We start from the raw sequence: 12,851 nt of genomic DNA on the forward strand, positions 1-12,851 counted from the left end.
TGTAATTTAATTTCCAAGTCAAAGCTTGGAAGGACTCCAGTAAATGAAAGTGTATTTTAATCATTGAATGTATAACTGGTAACCATGACAACATGACTAAATACTTTCATGATCATGTGAAATTTAACAATATTGTATGTTCTTTGTTAGTAATATGAAAATAGTATTTGTAATTTTATCAAATTGTAAGTTAATGTGAATAATGAAATATAATATAAAATTTCTATGATATTTTATGGGAAATGATTATTTTAAGGAATCTAACCTGAAACTGTTGTCTTCTTTTCTGTAGAAACAGTTCAGAACACATAATTTGCATATATTATAATTTGCATATATTATAATTTGCATATATTGTAATCCATACCTGATTATTTTCATACCTGATAATTTGCAAACATTATAATTTACCGACTTTTAATTTGCATACATTATAATCTGCAAATATTATAATCTGCATATATTATAATTTACATATATTATAATTTGCATACAATACAAATTTAAACATTCACTTCTATTTCCATCAAGCTTCACCTTATAAGTGCATAGGTTAAGGTTTTATGTGAGCAATGTAAAATGCAAGGATCTCTAAGTCTTTGTGGCACCTGTTTAAAAATGTTTGCACTTAATTTGAATATTAAACTGTACCTGGTTAAGTATAAGACCCTGTTCAACTCCATCAGCACCGTCCACTTGATCTCCCTCATCTTCGTCTTGTAACATCTCTTTTGTGTCGTTCAACCACATTTGGAAATTGTTTACTTCATCCTAAAAATTATTTTGAAAATATGAATATATTATTATAAATGTTATAGGCAAAGACAGGATGACAGAATTAAACTACAATGGCTCACTTGAGACACACCCGGCCCACAACAGGAATAAATGGCACAAAATAGTAGAACGTGCTATGTCTAAAACGACGATAAAGTGTATTGATGATAAAAGGCATAATCTCAAAGGCAGTAAAATGTAATTTTATTACATTTATTTTTACAAAGTAAGTACTTGAAAAGTAAACAATTGAAATGGAATTAATCACTTTAAACTCAAAAACATACAAAAATAAACCCAACATCTACAAACTCTGCAGCAATTGACATATAAGTTATAGTTACTCCATAAACCTATTTCTGTATACTGAACACTGTTACATGTTTTTTCACATACTAAAATCCTTATCAATAACAGTGACAACAAATAACTTCTATAGTGGAACACTAATCACTGTCATTATATTACAGACAATAGAAGGTGTGTATTTAAAATATGTATTCAAATTTAAATGTGTTAAGAACAATAGCAGAATAGAAACAATAAAAACACAAAAGAGCTCAAAATCTTGTGGTTTTACCAGGGAGTTGGTATTACTAAGAAGGAATTCATTCATTGTTTACCCATCACAAGATAGAAAGTACAGTTTTGTCTTTGAAATGTGAAAGGTGGGTGGTGAATACTATTTCTGAAATGGTCATAATAATAATTTTATTGTTAAACCTAAAAAATCTCAGAAGTTTGAATCCATTAGTTGTTATATTAATGTAATGTGTGTTATTAAAACATTACTTCAATTCCTAGTAATCTACAAAATAACCACTTTCACTAAGAAACTTAAGACTTGATTACTTAGCCGGATGTTTTTGGTATTCAGTTGATATGAAAATTAAAGAACGAAAGGTTTCAGAAGTAATGATAATAAAAAGAATGACATTTTATTGCGGGGGTGGATTATTAATTTGGTAAGTTTGAAGTGATCTTACCACTCAACAAAGATGTATAATATGATTTCCTGAACTATTATTAGATTCTTTTTGTTGAAGAAAAACAAAGGTAACCAAATTAAGGTGTTACCTGCAGAAAGCATTTCCTAATTTAATTATTCTCATTGAATATTTAAATAGACAAGTTTCAAGTTGATTTTTCTTTTAAGGGCGGTGCACACAATTTACACGTAAAGCAACGACAAATTATTACAGTGTGAACATCAAATATATGACGTTTTAACTTCAACGCAGTGAATTCGGAGCTTGTGAAAGTTTTGCATGTGAATTCGCTTGAAATACTCCATGGCCAATTTTTTCTAGCTTTTCGCAACTGGCTTCATTTGATACTTGATGCTTCGCATGTAAATGTTCAGTGTGCACCAGCCTTTGCAATAAATTGGCAGAATAATGGAAATAAATAGTAGGGCCTAAAAGAACATAAACATAGCGGTTATATAATTATACGTAAACGTAAAATTAAAGTCTGAGATTTTGGTTAGTTTAAATCTACCCTCTACACCAAATTGCTGACACTACTTAATAAATTTCCAATATAAAATAGTGCAGCAGTCACACAATTGCAACTTTAATTTAAAAATAATAAAAAGTTCATAAGATTTTAATTAGATTTTAAAAATTAATTATGAAATTTAATTGATTGTTGTTGTAATGTACTTTATTAGTCTTGTTATGTGTGGCAATAACCACAAGCAAAATAGCAAGATAATCAATTTTCAATTCTTTCAAATAAGCTATATTTTCCTTGACCCACTTTTCTTTATGTTTTTATATCAATTGTCTGAGTGTTTTCCATTTGATTTATGTTGCAATTGTGGGTTGATAAAAACATCTAGGATGGTAATCAATATAAATGTGTCCCAGTTCTATCAAATTCACAACAGTTAAACGAATAATGTTGTATTGAATTGTATTTTCATATCAAAAGGTTGGCAACCATGGTGATATACTAAGGGTCTAGAAGGAACAACACTTCCATTTAAAAATCAGATGCAAATTATTTTAGTTATAGCTCTACAGCAACCACAGTGCACATAAAAGTACAGCCTGGGCCATCACCATCTGCACACCAGGCGATATTGATTCCTACTTTTTTTGTAATACTGTAGTTTACAAAGTTCCTTATTGTGAACATTTTCTTTACTTTCCATCCAAAGGATGAGATAAGGAGAGTAAAACATCTTGGGTACAAGCGATATGGCAGAGACAGGTCGTGAACATATTCTAGTTTTACATCCCTTATCTTGATACCATCTCACTCTCTATGAATGGAACACATGGGTAACAGTGGCAAAACACAAGGGCTCTCCAACGCTGGGTAATTGTATTCTGCTGTTTATACTCTGAGGCTCCTTAAGCTCTGGGGCCATGGGTTTAGCCAGTCAGCGTTCATAGCCATTACGCCACTGATGGGTAACCAATACTATTTTATAAGACGTTCTGTGTTCTAGAGTGCACATTAGTAATTGAAAAGACTTATTCCACCACAAGAACTATGGACTATGAAAGTCCCAAATATACACAGATGTTATGGCCACAACTTGCCCACTCTCTTCACACATGGCCAAATGTACCTCTCCGATACATCATCTCTTTCTAAATTCTTGAGATTTATTTTCAGTACCTGATAATCTTTGTATTCTTTATTTTTCTTCACAAGTTCTTCTTCTTTCTGTTGTGCTTCCTTCTCTAATGTATTCAGTCTCTCTTTCAGATCACTTAATGCTTGAGTGATCAGGTTGCGATCTCGTACATCGGCTTCAGCAACTATCACCTCGCATGCTTCATTCATCACCTTCAGTTGTTCTTGGAATAATTGAAGTTCATTTTGGATTGTCTTAAAGAGAAAAACAAAAACAAGAATTAATTTTATTGATTTTATAATGAATAACTGATAAAATAAAAATGTAAACAAATTTGTATTATGAAAACAGATTGTACATCTAGGCATTATATTTTGTAGGAAACAAGCAGGTAAATTTTAAAGTATGACAGGATGCTTAAACTTGATTTGAGTTTGACCTAACTCACCGAATTTTCATCCAACTGCGTTTGTGCGTCCTTGCCTTGGTCTGATTTGAATAACTTAACCTGAACACTGTCCAGCCATTTGGAAACTGTCTCAAGCGCTTCTTGATAATGACCCTGGAACTCAAATGCCTGCTCTAACTGTGTCTGTTTATCATCCACCTTTAAACACAAAAAAAACACACGTTATTATTATATATTATTTTATTGTAAACTTTATGATTTAAGTTGAGTCGAGTGGCCAAGCGGTTGGGGGGCAGGGGCACCGCAAACCACAGCTAAACATTCGGCACAGGTTCAAGGCACTCCTCGACTATTTTTCTGGTGGTAGAACGAGTTCAAATAATGACTCAAAACTGGAGAACTGTGTGCACTCCCCTTAGGGGAGTAGAAAGTTGTGGTATGTGTCGTCCACACCTGTGCGCAATTCAGCCTAGTAGGCTGCAAGTCGCAGGTTGATCCCCAATTTACATTTACAATGTACTGATAATTTTTATCTTGATGTTTTCTGTTTGTTTACAGAGAAGATTCAGTCTAAATATCATATGTGAGGGAAAATATATTTTAAAATGATATAACTGAATTGAATAACCTCTTTCATTTCCTAATGACACTTATAGCAGTAAAATGGTTTCATTATTTAAAACAGCTTGATTGAATCATCTTTTTATTAATGTATCTATCATTCTTTATCACTGTTTATTTTTACAAAATTAGATGCTTCTAAAAACATGCCAGATTTTGTGTTACACACAATTAATGTAGACATTCAAATGGCTGTTGCATTGATAAATCAGGTGCATACCTTTCTACAAACAGAATGAAGATTTGATTAATATCCCATAATTATATCACCTGTGTGAATAAAACTGTTCAATATTCTCTTACTTTGATGGTGATTAATACCTTATTACAAGTTAACAATTCAGCTATTATCATCAATAGTACAATAATGTATGCTAAAATATGAGCTCAGACAATTTGGCAACAGGTACTTTGATTAATATTGATTAATAGTGATGAGGTGTTATTTTAATTCAAGTTTGTTATTACTTAAATCCAAAGTCACCATCATAATTACATAATGGCTGTAAAGACAATAGCTTTAATACAGACATCAATGATTTATTTTGGAACGATTCCTGACATATATTTGTATTAAATTTAATTGTATATTTTTATTTTTATAATATTATTGTTTGACAATTTAAAATTACAAAAAAAGTTCTTGCTACAAAAAAAAAAAGAGTTCTTTTCTCATATCAGTTGACTATATTTACCTTTTTGACAGGTATACTTTTTTATTTTGTAATATTTGAATACTTTTAAATATTTTAAATTTATCATATTAGTGTTTTATATATTTTTAATCCGTTCTGTAAGTACTGGGGTTTTCTGCTGTTAAATGTGAGTAAACATTTTTTTAATTTTATGTGGCCAAGGATTACCAATAGCAAATAACCCAATATCCTATCAGAAAGGTGGTAATCCCCCTGATACAGGGCTATTTTGTAAACCAGTTCACCTGGGTAACTTCCTACTTGTCTCGAATTATGAACTGGGTTCTATAAAGTACACAAGGGTAAACTGTGTACACTATAATCTTTTTCCGAGATAACCAACACCAGAACTAGGAGTGAATCTGCCTCGAACCTATGCCGATATTGTTGGCTCCCTAGGTAAGGTAAACGGTGCCCCTGCACTAACCGCTCATTTATATATATGCTTTGAAACCCGACTGGCACTACATTTTACTGAGGTTGTTACGAGTAAAGCAGACTTGAATGTGTACTTACTTGCATTTGTAGTTTTTCCCAGCACTGATTCAAGTGTCCTAACGAAGCCTTGAGTTCCTCTGTAGATGTCACGTCTTCTTGATCATACGTCACTGATCTCCTAGACTGTCGATAAGAGGGTATGGAGTCCTGCAATCAAGTGCAATACAAAAAGATTACGATAATAATAATGTATGAGAATAAAATAAAACACTTTTCAATAGCTTAGCAGTAGAGAAATTTTAAATGTCAGTGTAAAAAATAAAACCACCTGCTATTGATTTTGCTTGAATTTTGTGATTTGTTTTATTATTAAGCTTTCAACCTTACAGTACATCTGACAGGTTTACTTATTTGACTATTCTTGTTTGTCATTGTTTTTCCACACACGAAATTGTTCATATTAAATTAAATTGGTGAATAATCTAAAATCATTTTGGGAAATATAAATTGTAGTTATTAACAATAAAAAATATTATCCCTGAAAGTCGTTTACAAAATGGGAATGCAAAGAGTGTGAACTTGAAGCAAATTCTATTCAATTTAGCCATAAATTTGGACAACTTGAACTCGCATCAACTCAGCCTAACATCTAAAACATACAGGTATATTTTGAAATGTAATAATTAGGGAAAATATTGACTTTTTAGCTTCTATACTTTATTGGGATCAAGTTGATTTGGAGACAAGTTAATTTGGGGCTGAGTTGACATGAGGCTGGGCTGACTAGGACAAAGTTGACATGGGCAGTGTTATGACTGAGTTGGTTTCCCTTTAAGTCTGTCACAACTTAACTAAATGACGAGACAACCGTCATAAGGAATTTTCCCACAAAAAATTGATTGCATTGCAATTGTTTTTACAGTAAAGGTTTTATTTATTCATGTGCAAATTTCATTGAAGAATTTAGTCTGGCACTTACACATGGTGATAAAATGGCACGCCTACCAACGAATCGTAACAAACACGATAGATATATAGATATATCAGCACATGTGACAGATTCCACACAAACTGTTTATCCTAACAATTGACTCAGCCAGTGGTCTTGTGTGCATCAACTCTTTTAAATGTAATTAAGTAATGTGCTATTGTAGGTGTTTAATTAGTGTACAAACGTTCTTTTCATAAGAACCAAGAGCACTTAAACTAATTAAGAAAAACCAGTAAACCTTAGTAATTACAAAATGATGATATACTATCAAAGAGAATTTATTGGTAATACAATTTATATTGAAGGATACATTCACACGTATAGTATAAGGCTGGAGTGGCTTATGCAAGACGTAAGGTAATCCCCGGATTAAAATGAAAAAAAAGTTTTATCTAAATTTTAACTGTCTGAATTGGTAGGAGGTAGTAATATCATTGATTTCAATTCAGTGCCATTGTTTGCCTATAGTTCGAATAAAATCATATGAATAAAATAATAATAATGAAATACAAACCTGTTTACAATGGACCGGACCAATCTAGAATTGAAAGCCGAAAGGATAAGGGTATGTGCATAGGTAAACCATTGTAAACCAACATTTCTTTAATTATAGCCTATATAGGGAACAAAATCTCTTTGAAACTGAGCAATATAATTATGATTTTAATAATACCAGAATAAAGTTCATATCAATAACATACCTAATGAATAACTTCCATACTAGATATCTTGGTACAGCTAGAACATACAATACTTAAAATATCCAATAGACAAATATTTACTGGTGTATAATGTTCCTAATATGAGATACTGTACCTCCATTCCTTCACCCCCTTGGATTGAATAAAACGTTTTATTGGATAAACAGAATATCAAAAAAGGACGCGAATAGAACCCATTGTTTTTGTTTTAAGAAGACATATCAATGAGAAAACAATAATTAGAATCACACTTTAATTAGTCCTGGTTGATTAACCCTATTTCCCAATGTCAGTGATGTGCACGGAACTTCGTAACAAAGAACAAGTTCTCTGTTGTCAGTCAGTGAACCTTATTAGGCCACTGGTTAGACTAAATATATTGTTGGGCTTGGGAAATCACCAGAAAGTATGTTATCATACTAAGCCTAAATAACTATTTTCAACCAATCTCTCTATTGCATAATGGTATCTTATCTCCGATCATTCACTTTCTTTGATGTAAGAGGAAGATGGCAAATATTTACAGAATTCAATTATAATACGTCAGGGCTGTTTAAATATTAAACGTTTCTTTGTTAAAAGATGGAACATTTGGACATATGGTGAACAAGTTTATCTATAGCTTTGTGATATCTGGCTTTACAAAATAAACAAATTGTTGTAGCATGACAACCAGAGTTGCAACTACAACAACCAGAGTAGCAACTACAACAGTCTGAGTTACAAGTACTGTATAACAACATAATTGCAAGTGCAACAGGCTGAGTTGCAACTACAAAACTCTAAGTTACATGTTAACCAACAACATACTGAAATACTTGAATATTCGCAATTTATTATTTTAAAAATCAACTCGATTTAAGCATGCACCACTGCAACAATTTTATAGTAAATTGCCAATTGTTATAATTCTGTGTAAAACGGTAAAAAGAAAATCTAAATATCTCCTTCCGCTAGAACACCTTTTTGCGGTAATATTACAATCGCAGTATTTAAGCAGTTTTGCTGTCTCATTCAGTGAACAGTAACAAAAACAAAGCAATATTAAGTCAGGTTGAAACAACAGTCATGTTGTTTGTTTGATTGATCTTTCAAGTTAAAAAACACTCACACAGAGAAACCTTTAATGAGTTGTGTCATCACCCGACAAGCCTGTATTCAAACGAAACTCCCATTTTTTTTTACCCAAACAAGAGATCAGCAGTGAAAGCTTTACCTTTACCTTTAGCTTATGATGAATTTGTGGAAAACATGAAACCTTCCGTAAAAATCCTGGCTACGGGCTTGCCCATTGCATACTTATACCATGGAGGTATAATAGATTTTTATACCTCCATGCTTATACTATATAATTTTCACCTGATATAATAATGAACTAGATTTATATACAACATAAGGAGTTTAATTAATAGGAATTTATTTTTGAATGTGAACATGTGGTTCTCTGTATTGATAAGTGGGTTTTTGTACAAAATGTAAACAACTTTGGTATATGTAACAGAACCTAATAAAAGTTCTGACAATATGTTATTCAATAATATAGTTTTATGATTAAAGTAATCCTGTATGAAAGGATTTATGGAAGATTAACATCTGATTACTTTAATCCCTTGCTGAATAATATAAGAAAAAATAAAAACCTGAGGTCTGGTGTATTCCAACGATGTCTTCAATTGTCGTTTCTTATCTCCAAGAAGTGCGCTTATTTCCTCCCATCGTGCTTTTATCTCATTCACATCCTGGTCACTGCCCCCACTTTCTCCATCATAACTGGTGGCGCTTGTGAGTCGGTGACGTCTTCTTTGACCCTTTCTGGCGATAGATTTCACAAGAGTTTGATGTGCTGATAACTCCTCTTCAAGTTTCTAAAAAAAAGATGATAAATATGATTAAAATATGAAACTAAAGAAACAAATTAATCTAAAACATAGTTTAATAGACTATAGCAACACACTTTTTGGGGTCAATAGAAATGATTTCTTTGTTAAAGACATAATCATTTTTTACAGTATGAAATAACGTAAACACAGTTTATACATTATATATTTACACAATACACTCAAATGTTATTGCTGCATCATCTATAATTATACAAAATTATTATTATAGGTATTGAATTGTTGAATAAATATTAATGAGGGTATGAAAAATAATTTGATTTCTGTTGAATGTGCATGTAGTACTGTAAAATGACAAACTTGTCCATCGTAATATGTTGTACAACATCATGATAGCCCAATTGGGATAACAATAATCTTTCTTTTGAGGTAATTCTTTATTTATAAAAATGTAACTATTCGATTTACAAAATGATAAGATTCCCATAAGGGAACACTCCCCTCGCTTCTGTTTTACCAAAACAGAAGCATGTTTCTGTTTTACCGAAACTGACGAGATAAATATACTGTAGTTGGATGCTTGGATATTGTGTTAATGGTTTGTTGCAGGTTTTAAAAAAGGTGTAGGGTAGTATTTGAGACTGCAGGTCTTAGGGGAACTTGTATTTGCATTGTCAGCCTATCTCCAAAATAAGTATACAATACAAAAAAAAACTACAATTGTATCAATGTACCATCTCGATTCATCCTGACCCATTAAAACCCACGCAAACACTCTATGAAACAACATTCAGTCTTTTGCTTTAGGGTCAAGTTTAGTATTTGCCAACACAACGAAACAATTGAACCCAACAAACCCAATTAAGGTTATCATTAACCCAATCTACCTCCGCATATTTAATTAGTTACTCAGGGTGTAAAGAACAAGGACAATGGTGATAAAAAGTAATTATATCTAAACTTCAAGTTGACCAAAAACAATAAGACTATTGTGTTTTTTCAGATGTCCAGGATATATAGGCAAACAAGGTTAGAAGAAGGGTAAATAGACAGATAGCTAAACGTGTTACCAATGATGTCATGATACTTGACCTTCAGTGACCAAACAAATCTATTTGACCAATTTTGTTATTTATCAGTTTGAACATAGATAAAACAGTATAACTATAGAATGATTCTGGTAAATAAAATCATCAATTATTTTATAAATTCAATGACTAGCCGAGAAGTAAAGTGGATAGAGTGAAGCGGCTAAGCGGTTAAGGAAGTGTGCCGCAAACTAATATATAGCCATAACATTTTTAGATTTTTATGTTTTCACGTCTTCAACATGATTACATCACTGAGACATTGTGCATGTAACAGGTCGTCTTCCTTGTTCACTTAGCTGCCTTGAGGGTTAGGTGACTATGGATCTTACGCCGCCGTCCTTTAATTATCTTTTTGTCGCCGTCTGGCCACGAAGTATAATCTAAAAGTTTTCAATGAGAGTAGTCAACTTGGTGGGAACGCATCACATGTCACACGATCTCTCTAATATCTGAAAATGTTCAAAGCACTCCTCGAACATATTTCGGTAGTAGACAATACGTCTTGTTGTAGAAAATGAAATAAAACTGAGATCCAATTACGCATTATCTGGCTTCTTTTAGAAGTACTGTAGAGAGTTACCATCTTAGCCCCGTCCAAGTGGGCGCTGAGTGGAAGGCTTGAGATACATTACAGTCCATTGATATACCAAAGAACATAATAGTCAATGAATGACATTTTAAATATTGAACTAGACATGAAACTCGTCACTTTGACGAGTTAGTTATCCGCACCACGACAAACGCCACGTGCACGTCATACGTCGGAATATTGCACACAGATAAAGATTATGGCATTATGACAAGAACTGAAGAATATGACATGCTGTTAGTGCTGAATTTTGTGTCATATAGTATATACATGCAAACAGTATAAGCTGTATACATATTACATACAGTGTAGAATAGGTGAAATTACGGGACCCGCCATTTATTCCAATTTTTAACATGGCGACGGTATCAAAATGAAACACTTAGATAGCAATTTCAGAAGGAAATTATCTCAGGAACAACATATTAACGTGTAGAAGAAATTTGAATACGTAAAATATAGATGCGCACCCTTTTAAATGTGATGAACTATTACGCAAAATATGAAAATACGACTTTTTTTATTCAACTGGCCATATGATGACGTCACAACATCCGATTGGCAAAATGTTTACATGAATTCGTATCTACAATCCAATAGCTTCCAGAAAACGTTTTAATCGTGATTATCACATTTTATTCTTACGAGCTATTACAGATTAAAATTTACTGTAAAGATGAAATTAATGACCCACGTAATTAAAATTTTTAGGCATGATGACGTCATAAAAATTAAAATATTTTTATCTCATGCTAAAGAAAGTTGATTGACCTACACAATATATAAATGTAGGAGAAAAAGGAATACAGATAAGCGCGATGCGCTCCATTGAATGTGATGAGCAATAACGAAAGAGACAAAAATCCTATATTTTACATTCGTGTGGCCATACGATGACGTCACAATGTTTTTTTAGCCTTATTGATGCATGATCCGATATCTACAACTCATCAACTTCTAGATTTTGTAATAAAAATAAACGGTTAACGGTTTACTTTAGAAACTATGACTGTTTAAAAAAAGACATAATTTTGACGATTTTTTAAGCTTTTTCATAAAAAACGCGCACGAATTGTCTAATTCAACGTGTTCGTATGGCGTTATTTAAACTGGAAAAGGTCTAAATTGTTTTCAAAATCACTGGGAAAGGCTTGAAAAATATAATTCAAGAGAAAAAAATATGTTTTTAACGCTATGTGCGCACCGCGCGCATAAAAAATTGCGCGCCCGTGGGAATTTTTGACATGCTCAAAATGACAAGAAACGCGTAAAAAGTTGATTAGAAATTAATTTTGCGCATTTTGAAATTTTAAATGCGCGTGCGCGCGTAACTTCTTGTCAAACATGCCATTTTTAATCCGTAGAAAGTTTGCCCCTGATATGACTTAAATTTTGTCAAAGTGTCAATACTAAATGACTTTTGGTTTTTAATCTATGATCATTGAAATTCATAAAATTGCGCATAAGTCACGTTGCGCAACTATGACGTCATTCAAAAATAGGAGGTGCACAACTTCACGTAAATGCCCATATGTTGTCAAAGTTAAGAAATGTTATGTTTACACATTTTAGAGGAACACGACTCACAAAAAGGAAGGAAGGAAAGAAGAATAATACAGAAAAAAAATATTGATCTCATACAATTACAAGGAGTTATCCGCTTGGTATACCAAGCGGATAACTAATAATAGTCTTTGTATTGCTCAAAACATAGCAGTACATACTATTTACTTGATGGGTAAATAGTGCATTTTCTTCATGAGTAGATATTAGCTACTCCACTTCAATAAGCTGCATATTATTAGAATTAAGAAAGTGGAAAGATCAATAATCATAACCTTTATTCTTTTATGTAAGTGCCTGCCTTATGACACAAAATTAGATATAAATGATTGCCGAAAAACCCAAGCAGGTCAATAATGGCAGATAATTATCTCGGCTAATGGTTAAAAACTTCCATCCTGAGCTATTATTATGAAGAAAAAACTTAATAAAAGCTAAAAATCTGATCTGAAACTCGCATATAAAGGACTAAAAACAAACATTTTAGTTTAGTTAATGGAGTTAGTATTTATAATGAATTAACTATAGTGATAACTGTTAAAAATATA

General features: G+C 32.2%; 2 protein-coding genes across 9 annotated transcripts in view; one reads left to right on the top strand and one right to left on the bottom strand.

The window, feature by feature from the left end:
- Positions 1-12,851, bottom strand: part of LOC144852137 (nesprin-1-like) — a 156,642-nt gene that overhangs the window by 40,253 nt on the left and 103,538 nt on the right. For all 8 annotated transcript variants that reach the window (XM_078709861.1, XM_078709865.1, XM_078709864.1 and 5 more), the window contains 5 exons: positions 8,863-9,087; positions 5,609-5,737; positions 3,816-3,974; positions 3,409-3,621; positions 652-771 (listed from right to left, as the gene is read on the bottom strand). In XM_078709861.1, coding sequence (XP_078565987.1) covers positions 652-771; positions 3,409-3,621; positions 3,816-3,974; positions 5,609-5,737; positions 8,863-9,087 — 846 coding nt within the window. The remainder of the gene's footprint in view (positions 1-651; positions 772-3,408; positions 3,622-3,815; positions 3,975-5,608; positions 5,738-8,862; positions 9,088-12,851) is intronic.
- The window catches only part of LOC144852166 (uncharacterized), a 133,219-nt gene that overhangs the window by 6,833 nt on the left and 113,535 nt on the right, over positions 1-12,851 (top strand). The window lies entirely within an intron of this gene.

Source organism: Antedon bifida, chromosome 9 (genome assembly GCF_963402885.1).
Source record: "Antedon bifida chromosome 9, ecAntBifi1.1, whole genome shotgun sequence".
Lineage (NCBI taxonomy): Eukaryota > Metazoa > Echinodermata > Crinoidea > Comatulida > Antedonidae > Antedon > Antedon bifida.